This window comes from Apiospora kogelbergensis (assembly GCF_038363985.1).
Source record: "Apiospora kogelbergensis strain CBS 113332 chromosome Unknown utg000006l_segment0_segment0, whole genome shotgun sequence".
Taxonomy (NCBI): domain Eukaryota; kingdom Fungi; phylum Ascomycota; class Sordariomycetes; order Amphisphaeriales; family Apiosporaceae; genus Apiospora; species Apiospora kogelbergensis.
In genome coordinates, this window is record NW_027117423.1 from 1,836,022 (window position 1) to 1,850,059 (window position 14,038).

General features: G+C 53.5%; 5 protein-coding genes across 5 annotated transcripts; 2 read left to right on the top strand and 3 right to left on the bottom strand.

Moving 5' to 3' along the window:
• Window positions 1-553: 553 nt before the first annotated feature.
• PG998_009436 (uncharacterized protein) lies at window positions 554-3,623 on the top strand (the record flags this gene model as incomplete). The annotated part of the gene is made up of 3 exons (XM_066876252.1): window positions 554-792; window positions 1,144-1,556; window positions 1,744-3,623. The coding sequence occupies 3 exons, from the start codon at window positions 554-556 to the stop codon at window positions 3,621-3,623; spliced, it is 2,532 nt and encodes an 843-aa protein (XP_066728408.1).
• A 232-nt stretch (window positions 3,624-3,855) lies between these two features.
• PG998_009437 (uncharacterized protein) lies at window positions 3,856-4,350 on the bottom strand (the record flags this gene model as incomplete). The annotated part of the gene is made up of 1 exon (XM_066876253.1): window positions 3,856-4,350. The coding sequence occupies one exon, from the start codon at window positions 4,348-4,350 to the stop codon at window positions 3,856-3,858; it is 495 nt and encodes a 164-aa protein (XP_066728409.1).
• Window positions 4,351-5,886: 1,536 nt separating this feature from the next.
• PG998_009438 (MFS-type transporter) lies at window positions 5,887-7,541 on the bottom strand (the record flags this gene model as incomplete). Its single annotated transcript, XM_066876254.1, has 3 exons — window positions 5,887-6,396; window positions 6,503-7,047; window positions 7,115-7,541. The coding sequence occupies 3 exons, from the start codon at window positions 7,539-7,541 to the stop codon at window positions 5,887-5,889; spliced, it is 1,482 nt and encodes a 493-aa protein (XP_066728410.1).
• Window positions 7,542-8,384: 843 nt separating this feature from the next.
• On the bottom strand, window positions 8,385-10,305 carry PG998_009439 (methyltransferase domain-containing protein; the record flags this gene model as incomplete). Its single annotated transcript, XM_066876255.1, has 2 exons — window positions 8,385-9,296; window positions 10,297-10,305. 2 exons carry the CDS (start codon window positions 10,303-10,305, stop codon window positions 8,385-8,387), a joined length of 921 nt encoding a protein of 306 aa, XP_066728411.1.
• A 326-nt stretch (window positions 10,306-10,631) lies between these two features.
• On the top strand, window positions 10,632-13,944 carry PG998_009440 (AP-2 complex subunit alpha; the record flags this gene model as incomplete). Its single annotated transcript, XM_066876256.1, has 7 exons — window positions 10,632-10,783; window positions 10,847-10,860; window positions 10,937-10,980; window positions 11,033-11,322; window positions 11,376-11,710; window positions 11,766-13,708; window positions 13,780-13,944. 7 exons carry the CDS (start codon window positions 10,632-10,634, stop codon window positions 13,942-13,944), a joined length of 2,943 nt encoding a protein of 980 aa, XP_066728412.1.
• Between the last annotated feature and the right edge of the window lie 94 nt (window positions 13,945-14,038).

Sequence of the window (14,038 nt, forward strand, 5' to 3'; positions counted from 1 at the left end):
AGGCCGCCGAAATTGAGGACCTTGAGGACCTTTGAGGAACGGCGCGGAAGCCATGTGCAACAACGTGACAAGTCCTCAATGTCAGATACGGATACCTTGGGTAGGCGCTGCGCTCAGCCAGCAACTACTGAACAACCAACCAACAGCCCACGTCGAAATAATACTTGGCTTAGCTATTGTTGCATCCGAGGAGACCAGGGTCGCGTAAGAAAATGAGTCACTACTAATCCCGTTTGACGTATTGAATATGTAGTTGGGTGGTTGAAATGGAGGGTTTGTCAGCTCGCGGGATTTTTGCACAGTCTCGGACTTCCGATATGTCCGAGCGTGAGACTTGCCTACTGCCCCGAATACCTTCAAAGCCCGTACAGACCCCCATGGGTCACACTTGTTGATTGTAGTCCGTTCCGCGTGGGCTCTGCTGTTATCTTATCAATCAATCAGTGTTGATCAGAATCACTTAATCAATTGTTCGGCCAATTCAGTTGCTCTTCCCCGGATCTGCCGCTGATCTCAGCGATAACACCTTCGGAAAGCCACAGCTACATCAGCCATGGTGGACACAACCGACGCGGCAGCGCCGGAAAAACATGCGCTCCACCAGGACGGACAAGACGACGATCACAATGACGAGGGCTCGCAGTCTCAGGATGATTCAGCCAGCCATCCGCGTCGGAAACGGCAGCGGGTTCGTTTATCGTGCTTAGAGTGTCGCCGTCGCAAGCTGTCTTGTTCACGAGAGCTTCCTTGCGATCGATGTGTCAAATCCGGTACCCCGGACAGGTGCACATAGTAAGTGAAACTTTCTTTGTTTCCTTGCATCAACTTTGCTGTGCAACCCGGCAGGCCGGGTTTATATGCAGTACATGAACAGCCAGTAGTATAGACTTGGCTCGGGGAGCTCCTCGGCCGAGGTCGCGCTTGCTCGGTGATACGCCGCCCTTCTGCACTCCTCCTTGTCGAGAAGTATATTATTAGGTTGGGCACAATATCTTCGTCCTGCTTGGTGAGCTTGGCAGGCATATTACTCGGAATGTCTCACTTTGGCGTCTATGCAACCCTTTTGTACAACGGGTTCTGTGGCTTGGCCACTTCAAACGCTGCTTTACATAGTCGTATCTCCGAACTGACAACTTGATATAGCGAGGCTCGCCCCAGTGGAGACACTTCGATAGCCGATCGAGCATCCTCGGCCCTTCTGTCAGATCATGGCCTCGTCCTCCACGCCGGTGATGGCTCTCACCCCCGTCGGGATATTGACGCATCTGTCCTCCGAGATGCGGCCCGTGACCATGACAGGATAAGAAGGCTTGAACTCGAAGTTTCCCACTTACGAAATGCTTTATCCAAGCAGACTTCCCTGGACGGGACGACGGCGGCCTCTCCGTCGACTTTGCGAGATGCGCTCAAGGAAAGCCCGGCCGCTCCGGTAGCACCGCCGCCTGGTTGTCCCAATGAGCCATCCGACGGCCTCGAGTTCAAATTCGTGAAGGGTAACCAGTTCAAAGCGCGCTACTTTGGCCCACATAACTCCTGGTCAGCATTCTATCAACTTCGTAAGTGACCCTGGCGCCTTTTCTCTCTCTTTCCTTCTACGAGTTATCCCTTTCTACACTTGACCCATTGGCCAAGAGAGACTTGGTCAGAAGCTCAAGTCGTGATGACCACACGAAAGCCGCCCCTTCTCTGTCTCGACATGATATGCTGCGATACAATGTCATAACTAATCATGTGTTCTTCTAGATGGACTGATGCCTTTCATGAGGGAGGCAGCTGATCAGTGGTTACGACCACTTAATATTCAGAATAAAGATCGAGCGAAGCGCAAGGAAGACCGAGACAAACGGTTTCTAGAGCCTGATATCTCCCTTGAAGCTCTGTTGCCCCCGAAGACAGAAGTCGATCTGCTCGTGAATAGGTACCTGGATGATTTCGAGCAAATCCACCGTATCCTACATATTCCATCTTTCTGGCGCGAATATAACAATTTCTGGGATCCTACAACCCCACGATACGCCGCCTTTACAGCTCTAGTCCTCGCAATACTCTCAATATCAAATTCTTTGGATGAGCGAGCAGCCAGATTTGTCGGTGTCAAGTCGAGTTCGTACCAGACTGCCGAGAGGTGGATAAAGGCTTGTGATGTTTGGCTAGATAATCAGAGCCAGAAACATCGTAAGCTGATCCACTACCAGATCATTTGTCTCCTACACATCGCCAGGAGGATCAACGTGATCAAGAAGAAGAGACAGTGGGCTTCTTCGGCTGCTCTGGTGGCCGATGGTATCTCGGTTGGGCTCCATCGGGACCCGGACTCGGTTTCTACCAAGATAACCCCTTATTACAGCGAGATGAGACGACGCCTGTGGGCCACCATGATGGAATTTGACATCCAATCATCTTTTGAGCAAGGTCTACCCACGATGCTTAGTCAACTGGACATCCAGGCCAGGGCGCCCCGGAATATCGAAGACGATGCTTTTGATGAGGATTCCGAGTCACTCCCGGCATCTCGCTCGTCAGACAAATACACATTCGCCTCTTATCAGCACATCAGCCGGCAAAGCTTACAGTTACGTCTGGAACTCAGTCAGATCCTGACCGGGCCGGCACCCCACTGGGATTGGGAACAAGCAACCAAGTATCGCGACTTGGTTCTCCAGGAGATTGACTCCCTGCCTCCCTTGGACCAATTATCAAAAGATGCGAACTCTGCCTCCCAACCTATCCTTGGATATACGCTGCTCCACTTACAACTACGGCAGTACCTGATCCCGCTTCACCAGCCCTTCCTGAAACTCCGCCAGTATAACTCGAAATACCAGGTGGCCGAGTTCTTCTACTATAACGCCGCGCGGGATCTGGTTCTCATGCACGATCGTCTGTTCCAGCAAGGGATGAGGGCACTATATTTCTTACGCGATGACGCGTCGAATGCAGCAATGAATTTGGCCCACGTTACGCTTCTCCAACCAAAAGGTTCGCCAATATCCGGTGAGAGGTTGTCACGTTCTTCTGGTCTGCCTATATGTATCAATTCGCTGACAACTATTACTACAGACTCACTGGGTCTCATTATCTCAAACTCGAATGAGACGATCCGGCTTATGGAGAAATGCCTGGTGATGAAAGAGGATCGAATTCTTCGAGTTGGCAACAATGATCCCTGGGGCTATTCGTCGCTGTGTGCTGCAATAGGATTGCTAGAAACACATCTAGGCATCAAGACCCCGGATGCTGCCAAAGCATCATCGGCAGAACGATTCATCAGCCTTCACTACAAGCTTCTGGCTTACCAATCGGTAGATAGCAGTCAGCCTCCCGGTGGCCAGGAGTCCCACATCGGGCCCAAGGTATGTTGGCGATACTCATATACCCCAACTGTTCGAGTAGAACTTGGCGCTGATAACTCTTGGTATTATGCAGCCAAACACTCCCGCCTCTATGTATGGAGCGTCCCCGCTCAGCTCCTCGCTGGCGGGGTTGACATCGACCACGGTCACGGCAACGCCTACCCTCCCGCCCCTGGGGATGCCGTGGCTCGTGCCCATGGCGGACCCCAGCCAGCCCATGGGCCCCAACCCAGACTACAATCTCGACTTACTCGGCACGAATTTGAATGACTTATGGGGTATTGATTTCAGTGAGACCTTCATCTAACGTGTACCAACATACTTGGGCACATGTTGGTGGCTTAGAGAGTGGAACAAATGTGTATCAAAAGAGGAACTCTTCTCAGTTGTATATATAGAGATTCGTTGCAGGTTGAAAATTGGATGTGCACCTTTGATCAAATTTCGCATTGGCTGAGCTAACCCCCTTTCCAGCACAAGTGACGAATGAATACCTTGACTCTCAGTATATATAAACCCCGCCATGCGTCCCATCGAACTTTCCTTCCTCCTCCAGCTTTTGTAGGCACGCCTTCGCCCGCTGCACAATCTTCCTCCCGTACTCTGGACCCAGCGGCGGCATCGCAGCGCTCTGGTTCGCTTTGAGGAGCGGTATCTGTGTCGTTGCTGTTGTCGTTGCAGCTGCTATTGGTCTGGTCCGAGTTCGGAGTTGCCGCAGCAGCAGCAACAGATCCTCGCATATCCTCTCCACAGCTCCGTCGTCGTAGGTCCCGCCGAACAGGACGGCCCGCGGTCGTAAGGCTTCGCCGGTACCGTACAGCTTGTTCCCGAGGTAGTGATGTCTGTTGTTGGGCGCAGAGGGTGGTGCATCGCCGGACAGAATGCCGAAGATCTCGCGGCTGGCGTTCTCGACGTCAAGTATGTAGTGTACTACTATACAAGGGGCAAAGGGGTGACGGTTGGTCTTTAGTTCTTCGGGCTGTATGTATATTTGCATATCTCCTTCTTCTGCTCCTCTACCGACTCCTCCCCCTTTATTTGCTTTGGAATCGCATGATGACAATAAAAGCGTAACCCACCGTCGTACTCGGGTTTAAGACTCTGAATCACACCGGCGGCGACATGCTCCGTCTTGCAGCAGACGATGATGGGTATTGGGCCCCGAGTCCTCTGCTGGTGGATTCCCCCTCACACATGATCCTTTGAATACCTCTTATGAGTGCCTGTTTGACGATGTTGCTCTTTGTGAGTTCGGCTAGAGATACTAGAAAAAAGGACGTCTTCTGTTGCTGCTGATAGTGTGCTTGAGGTGAACAGGAGTCATAGTATTTTTGTCTGGACGAGAGAGAGAGAGAGAGAGAGAGAGAGAGAGAGAGAGAGAGAGAGAGAGAGAGAGAGACGGGGACGTAAAAGAGTAAAAGGGGGCGACTCGTCTTTTTATTATTTCTGTCTTTTTTGTTTTCTTTTTGAACTGCAGCAGAGGCAGCTCGTATAGGATCGTGAGGAGTAACAGGCGGACCTGCAATATGGTTGCACAGGAGCTTCTCTGGCTGGCTTGCTGCACGTTTCGTGTAACTAGATGGGGGCCTTTTCCTGGGGCGTTTCCGCCCCAGCAGCAAGCAGAGTGCCGCAGCCGCGTGGTAGCCATCATCCCGAAAGAGGGAAAAAGGCCCAACTAAGGGCCAAGTCGGCTTTTCTTTTTCGTCCCCGGAAGCTGGAAGGGGGGGCCATGTGACGGATGTCGTTAGTAATGGACGAAAAGCTACGAGGCCTAGCAGTCGAGCGTGTCAGCTATTGCTTACTGCAGGCCGCCTCCTTTCGTTAGGCCAAGCATTGGTCGAGTCGAGTCGATTATCCCCAAAGTAGAAATGTTGCCCTTTTCAGGGGACAAGGTCATCGTCTTAAAGACCGAAGGCACGGCACGATGCGTCGTGGTAGGCCCGGTCATAAGCAGTAGGAGATTTAGGACCCGAGAACACGGCTCAGGATTGGCTGCAGTACATGCGAGTCGCTCCCACGTAGAACCCCAAAAGGGAAATGTCAAGTATTTTCAATTCAGTATTTCCGCGGTGGGAAATGGTCCTGATAGCCACTGGTGCTGGTGAGCGTGCAATTTGCAACCTTTCAAATGTTGGAGGGGAGACGTTGGACGTAAGGGTATACCCGCACCAAGTATATAGGGCCATCAGCTTACACGAGAGCTCACCGTCGATCCCGGCCCGCTCACACCTTATAGAATCATCCGGGGCTCCGCCTACCAATCCATGATGCTATATAAAGTAGCCATAGAACCTCTTACCTACAACGAGTTTCCCAAGACCGCCCGCACCTAGTTGACACATACTCATAGGAAATGTATACACGTAAGTTAAAATTTCATTACTTTTAGATAAGTTAGAGTTATGTATAGTATCGGTTCTTGAACGAGGGTATCCATCATCATAAGACAAGTTCTTTATACGTCATATCAAAGCATTATATCCAGCACACAACACACGCGCCCGAGGAAAGGGAAAAGAAAAAGAAAAAGACATTAACACTTCTTCGCCAGCTGCCAGCCCGACAGGTAGAACCTGGCGAAGCCGAACATGGCCATAGACAGCGTCGTGACGGAGGCGGCCCAGGCCTGGGCTCCCGTGAAGCGGCCATCCATGGCGCCCTGGAGGGCGCCACCGATGGGCGGGCCCGTGAGCGACGCGAAAGAGACCACGGCAAAAGCCATGCCGAGGCGGGTGCCGACCATGTCGAGCCGGTCAGTGATGCTGGCGACGGTGGTGGGGATGAGGCACTGGAAGGCGCCCGCGCAGATGCCGTAAAACACCGTGAAGACGTAGTACTGCGGCACGCTGCCGACGGCGAACCAGCACCAGGTCACAATGGCCCAGAAAAAGGCCACGGGGATCAGCACGTTGATGGGGCCGATGCGGTCAGCCAACAGTGGTGGGAGAACGCGGAATGGCATGCCCGCGCCGTTGAGGATGATGACGAGGGTTGAGGCCGTCTTGTAATCGAGACCCAAGGCTTCGGTACCATACGAAGCGATCTGTTTCGTTTCTCATGTGTTAGTGAAACGTTGGCAAGTCCCATCCTTCGTTTTAGAGGGGGGCATACGATGCAGGTGGAGCGCCGCCAAGGTGAGTAGTACGTACATAGTAAAAAGTAAAATAGTTCGCCAACATGAGACAGAACAGGCCAGCGACAAATCCGGCATAGACGACCTCTTTAAAGGCACTGAGATCGATCAAGGGGCCTGACTTGCGCGGCGGGAGGCGAGGTCGCATGAAGGCAAGCACGACAGCCAAGCACCCCAGGTTGATGAACGCCAAGACTCTGGAAGTCCAGCCAAAGCCCAACATGGGAATGAGCTGGCGCACGACGACGGGGTAGATCATGCCACCGGCCGAGTTGCCCGTCGTCGCCAGGCCCACGGCGAGGGCGCGGCGGTCCTTGAAATAGGTGGCCACCAGGGCCAGGGAAGGAGTGAAGAAGATGCCGCCGCCGATGCCAGTGAGCACACCTTGGGTCAGCATGAGGCTCCAGTAGCTCGTGGAGATGCTCATGAGGAACATGCCGAGGACCTGGATGACGGCGCCGACCAGCAAGGTGAGGAGGAACAGGCCCGCATCGAGTAGGCGGCCGGAGAAGGCGCCAATTATGAGGGTCAAAAGGTCTGAATGGAGCCGATCCAAGAGATCTGGGACGGCGTGTTGTCCATGGTCAAGGTATAGTGCGTCTGGAAGGCGCCAAAGGAGTTGACGTACCCCCAGGTGGTGAAGATGACGAGCCAGCCACAGGCGACTTGGGTCCACTGCACGACGATCTCACGTTAGCAACCAGGCAAAGGCAGCGGCTGCATTGCGGCATCTCGGCCAAATTTGGACACACGGCCGCGTGCTTATGGGGTAGGTTAGGTAGGTTACTCACAGCCCTACGGCCGCCATCTGGTGGAGGCGGCGGCTCGGGTAGGTCCCGCGTGGTTAAGCGCGAGGCAACCTGGGTGAGGGCAAGAGAGGCGGCTCTGCGTAGATCCTCTGAAGCCCGGGCCGCGTTGCTCGTTCTCCGAGTCCTCGGACGCCCCTCCTCCCGGTAGGGGAGCGGCGACACCAAGTCGCCAGCCTCAGACTGCGGCTGAGAACGCGGCGTCATCTCGATTATTCTTGGCGGCCGGTTGTCGTTTTTCTCGTCCATGGTTCCCATATTGCCACGGGCTGCTTTGGGGCTCTGGTGAAATATGGCGAACCAAGACAGAACACGCCGGCGAGAGCCATCCCTAAATAATAGTTTGCCTCTGCAGTGTGGGTTTTTTTTTCCACCTCAAACTCCATCTTTTTCTACCGTCGTCTTCGCCATGGTTGGTCCCAGGCCGAAGCCCACCATGCAGTGGGTTGGGCCACGGGGTGGCATTAAACCGAGCAGGAAAAAGCGAGCGTCCCAAGTGCTCGATAGGCGCTGATTCAGGAAGCACCCGTCCGGTCGTCGGCTCCAGTTACGTACAGTAGGTGTGTCGACCGAGTGCGATGGCAGCATTTTTTGGGAAAAAGTGGACGAGGTGCGGTAAGCCACCCCGGTAGCGTAAGATAAGCGTATCGGCATGTGTGATGCGACGTCTGAATGGTTCTTGGGGCCTCGCATCGGGCCTCGCATCCTGCCGCATCCCCCTTTGCATCCCATCCCTACCACGGTGGCCCCCGTGTGTGTTGCTGGTTTTAAAAAACAAGGGTGACCGTCGGCCGGCATTGACAGGTGGAAAGTAAAAGCGAATTCGTTTCCCGTGGCTGCCGCACCAGAACACACCGAAACCCCACAAAAACTTCGGTGTGTGATGTTCACGTCGATCGTTACGGCGAGCTTCGGCGAGCAGGTGTAGACGACCGTGGGCATCGTGGAACGAGGTGTGCATACGATCGGGGAAACATGCCTTGGCTGCTTGGCTCGTAAGAGGAGCACTTGCTTCCTCCTTAGATTGGTCTTATACTTTTTTCCTGTGCATCGATGAAACCATCTGTTGATACGTGTGATTCTTGGTTCTCTCTATTTGTTCTCCAGTACATCTTTGAGGTTGATCTGCCCGCTGCCTCTGGGCAATGGCTGGGCCTGGTCTTCTGATTCTTTCCAGCCGATCATGTAGATCATGCGGAAGGTGGCTGGTACCGTGCCATCTTCGTTACCGTGAAGCTCGCGGTATATGGCATCGGCAGCCAGCAGCACGTCCCGCTGAATCCCACCCATCTCTCGGCCCAGGACAGCGTTGCTCTCGCCCATGGCTTGCAGGTCCTGCATTAGCGCAAAGGAGTCCGGATAGTCGACGATTATGTCGTCAACATCTACACCGACCATCTTGAAGCCCGCTCGCTGGAGCAGACCGCCACAATCGCGAGTGTCTGCCAGTGGCGAGACGTGGGGTGATAGGCCCCCCCTGCGTTCTTGCTCCGCTAACTGCAAAGAGGTTCGCAGCTCAAACAAAGTGTCGCCTCCAAACATGGCACCCATGAATGCGCAGTCAGGTTTAAGCACATTGTTGATCTGTGACAGCATGCCCGGAAGGTCATTGATCCAGTGTAAGCTCAGAGAGCTCAGGACGAGATCAAAAGTATTGGCCTCGTAAGGCAAGGTCTCTTGGCTGGCCAAAACGTCGCGAGTCATACTGATCTGCTCATTGAAGGGTTTGTCGACATCGCGGTAGAGCATGGCCTCGGACGACTCTGCGGCGGTTAGATGGCCTATTCTGGAAACCAATGGATCTGACTCTGGCATGTCCGGGTCTGACTCGGGGTTCGGAGCTGTCAGGGCGCGGGCAACGTTGCACGAGTTGGCGCCCACGTCTAGAACGCGAGGGTAGCTGCGCTTAATGTCCAGCAGTCTCTCGCACAAGCGAATGGCGACTTCGTCTTTCAGGTAATCGGCGATTCGACTTTCCTCGAGGTTCGAAGCAGCGCGCTCCTTCTGCAGCCATTTCGTTCGCGTGTTGAAAACCTCGTGGACGGGGGGCCGGCAGTTGTGAAGGCGTACGAGCGTCGGGCTCCGGACCAACAGCTAGCTCTTACTCCATTGGCCCCTCTCAAGAGTTGGATGCGCGAGACGGCCCAATGCATTGTCCCGGTTGGAATTGGAGGGCCAATTCACATTCTGGCGCAGGGTTGAGCGACTGGAGGTGAGGAGGGAAGCTTTGTGCGAGCTCACCGGTTGTTATCAAGTAAAGGAGTGGATGGTGCGAAGGTCGTGACGTCGCAACCGACAGACAGCACCAGATATTTAGCTAGAGCTGAGCCTCTAAACCTACTGCCTACACTGCTACAGCAGTTCACGCCCAGTCAAGCTTTGATGATACAGGCTGGGCGGAAACAGGTGGAGCTTAGTTAGTCCGGATAGTGCCTGCAGCCTGTACATCCCCTACTGTACTTGCTGTCGTAGTCTGACAGACCAATGAACAGGCGCTGTTGCCGCCGCCACAACTGACCAACAACCCTCTAGCCCTGCGCAAGCCTTGTTCTTGCTTCCTTGCCAACTGTGCCGCCATGCTGTCCAGTGTTCTGGAAGTCCTGCGGCAGCATTGCGCTTGAACGCAACTCTGCCTGTGCCTCCACAGGCCAATCAATGATAGACGAAGCAACTGGTGGCGCATCGGAGAGACAGGGAATCAAAGAGACAGGGAATCAAGTGTGTGATCAACGCCGGGAGGAGGAGGAATAGGGACATACAAGCAAGCCAGCAGCCAGACAGACATAGCTACTGAACAATTCTACCGTCTATGCTACCTGCCATCAGCAAACACCAGTGAGTGAATGCAATCCACACTCCGACACTCCCAATTCAACCAAGAGCGATCCCTAGCCACTGCTCCAATCTTTTCGTGAACAGCACTTGGGTACCAGACAGCCAGAGCCAGGGGCCTTGCCGTTCAATTCCCTTGCTTGGGCAAAAACACGCCTAGGAATACCCATACCCATACCATACCCAAGAGGCCCGCGACCCTAGCGCATCCCACTTCGTCGTGTTAACATTAACTTTAGCTGCTGTTCCCGAAAGTCGACGGGACCGACCCCTCGAACCCCGGTCCATCATCAACCTCATCCTCAGCCTCCGAACCGCGACCCCCAAGCGACACCAACGCCCGATCGCGAGACCATGTTGAGTGAATAACCGACACTGGCAAGATAGCCGCAACGATACGCGCGCTTTCTGAAATTCCCTCGCCCTATACATCGCAATCCAACACGAAGCGACCCGAGAGAGATTTCCACGGTAGCACGACAATAGGGGTACCCTAGCGACGACATCATGGCTTCCTCAGCAGCTGCCGGCTTCCTCGGCCGATCGGGCAGCAGCAACTCGAATATGCGCGGTCTCGTCCAGTTCATTGCCGACCTGAGAAATGCGCGAGCTCGAGAGCTGGAAGAGAAACGGATCAACAAGGAGTTGGCCAACATTAGGTGCGTTGGTACTACTAGAATGCCGCGACTGGGCCGTACATACTGACCGACCACATCATATAGGCAAAAGTTCAAAGGTTTGTCTTTGCACGAGCCTTGACGTGGTGTCGTACATGCGCCTGGGGATAGAGTACTGACAACGGGGTCTCGCAGATGGCAGCTTAAGCGGCTATCACAAGAAGAAATACGTCTGCAAGGTAGGCTTGTCCCTCGGCGCCGGACAACCGCCATGCTAACTCACCAACACAGTTACTTTATATTTACATACTCGGCTGGAACGTCGATTTCGGGCACCTCGAAGCCGTAAACCTAATCTCAGCCAACAAGTACTCGGAGAAGCAAATCGGCTATCTTGCCATGACCCTCTTCCTACACGAGAAGCATGAGCTGTTGCACCTGGTGGTCAACAGTATACGAAAGGATCTGCTTGACCACAATGAGCTATTCAACTGCTTGGCTCTTCACGCGATCGCCAATGTCGGAGGCAGGGAGATGGGAGAGGCCCTAAGCAGCGAGGTCCACAGACTGTTAATCTCGCCGTAAGTCGAAGATATCCGCATTTGCACTACACGAGCTAACAACGTGGCGCAAGGACGTCGAAAGCGTTCGTGAAGAAGAAGGCGGCCTTGACATTGCTACGTCTATACCGCAAGCACCCGGATATTATCCAACCTCAGTGGGCGGAGCGAATCGTCTCCCTAATGGACGACCAGGATCTCGGAGTGGCTCTGTCGATCACCTCTTTGGTTATGGCCGTCGCCCAAGACAACCTGGAGCAGTACAAGGGTGCCTACGTCAGGGCCGCTTCGAGGCTGAAGCGCATACTCATCGATGGTGATGTGTCAGCAGATTATCTCTATTACAAAGTGCCTTGCCCCTGGATACAGATCAAGCTATTGCGCCTGCTGCAATACTTCCCGCCTTCTGGTAAGTTTCTGTATGTCCCAACACTATCTGCATACTGAGCTCACACTTCTTACAGAGGACAGCCATGTTCGTGGTATGATTCGGGATTCTTTGCAAAAGATCCTAAACCTAGCCATGGAGACCAACAAGAATGTACAACAGAACAATGCGCAGAATGCCGTTCTCTTTGAGGCTATCGACCTCATCATTCACCTCGACACTGAACACGCTTTGATGAGACAAATCTCAACGCGCCTCGGTCGCTTCATTACCTCTAGGGAGACTAATGTGCGGTACCTTGGCCTGGAGGCCATGACCCATTTGGCAGCCCGTGCGGAAGATCTCGATCCGATCAAGCAGCACCAAGATGTCATTCTGGGGTCTCTGAAAGACCGCGACATCAGCGTACGCAGGAAAGGTCTTGACTTGCTATATAGTATGTGCGACTCGACCAACTCTGGGCCCATTGTCTCGGAACTCCTGCACTACTTACAAAATGCCGACTTCGCCATTCGTGAGGAGATGGCGCTAAAGATTGCGATTCTCACTGAAAAGTACGCTACGGATATCCAGTGGTATATCAATGTGTCATTACGCTTGGTCGCCGTGGCTGGCGATCACCTGAGTGATGAGGTCTGGCAGCGAGTGATCCAGATCGTAACGAATAACGAAGAGCTTCAGGTCTACGCTGCTCAAAACACCCTGCAGCACGTCAAGCAGGATCACTGCCACGAGACGTTGGTCAAGATAGGAGCTTACGTACTTGGAGAATTTGGCCATTTGATCGCCGAAGAGCCGGGTTGCAGCCCAATCGAGCAGTTTCTGGCCTTGCAAACCAAACTGCCGGCTTGCTCCTCCAGTACACGAGCCATGATCCTCTCATCCTTCGTCAAGTTTGTGAATCTTTTCCCCGAGATCAAACCGCAACTCGTCCACGTGTTTGACGTATACAGTCATACTTTGGACTCGGAACTTCAGCAAAGAGCTTGCGAGTACCTCTCGCTCGCCAGCATGCCCACAGATGACCTGCTACGAACGGTCTGCGATGAGATGCCACCATTCCCCGAACGACAGTCCGCTTTACTGTCCCGGCTACACCAGAAGCATGCGAATACTAGTGATAAACGCACATGGGTTGTCGGAGGCAAGTCGGCGAATGCGGATACGGCAGAGCTCAACATGGCCAAAACAGGACTTAAGAGAACCTTTAGCACCAATGGCCCTATGAACGGTGCGGCAAATGGTGGCTCCAATGGCCATGCCAGTGAAGATCTAGTAGGACTGGACATGAACGCTGGTCCCAACGAACAGAAACTGCTCAAGGTGCCTAACCTAGCTAGTGCTGCGCATTTGTCACCTGGCTGGGAGCCTGGTTTCTTCAAGCTGCTGCTCAAGGCCGACGGTATCCTATTCGAAGATGGGCAAATACAAGTTGGTGTTCGCTCGGAATACAGAGGGCAAATGGCTTGTCTCATCCTTTACTTCACCAACAAGACGCCCGCCACTGTCAGCTCCTTCACGACGACACTGGATCTTCATGAGAGCGAAAAAGCTAAGCTCACCTGGGATATCAAGGCCATGCCCGATAGCAACATTGGTCAGGGGGCACAGACACGGCAAGTCATCATGTTTGAATGCAAACGGGTGTTCGAAAAAGCACCGACTATCCGAATCAGCTATCTTGCGGGTGCCCTTCAAGCTTTGACGTTGAAACTCCCACTCACCGCGCACAAGTTCATGGACCCTGCAGAGCTCGCGGCCGATGATTTCTTCAGGAGATGGAAGCAGATTGGAGGAGCCCCGCGAGAGGCCCAGCAGATTTTCGGCCTGTCTGGAAACAAGAATGAACGAGAGATCAGCGAGAGCTTCGTGCGCAAGACAGTTCAAGGCTTCAGATGGGGCGTGCTAGATGGAGTTGACCCGAACAACAAGAATATGGTGGGTGCCAGTGTTTTGCACACATCCGAAGGCGGGAAGTTTGGTTGTCTGCTGAGACTGGAACCCAACTATACTTCACAGGTAAGATGCCATATCACAATGCCTCGTCCCATGTTCACTTGAGCCACTAGACTAACACGGCCTGTTATCAGATGATTCGATTGACCATTCGCGCAACTGACGAGAGCGTGCCGCCGGTAATGCTCAAGATGATGGAGGAGAGGCTCGCTACGGGAACGTCGATAGTGCCGGAGCTCCACGAAGGGCCGACCAAGCAGGATATATCGGACATGTTTAGCAACGTCATGGTATCGTAATGGCTATTCTTGAACATATGGGAGCTAAACAAAGATGGGTTGACAAAAGCTGTGTGTTGCTGTTTTTAATATGAGATTCAGGCCCTCTGACTTC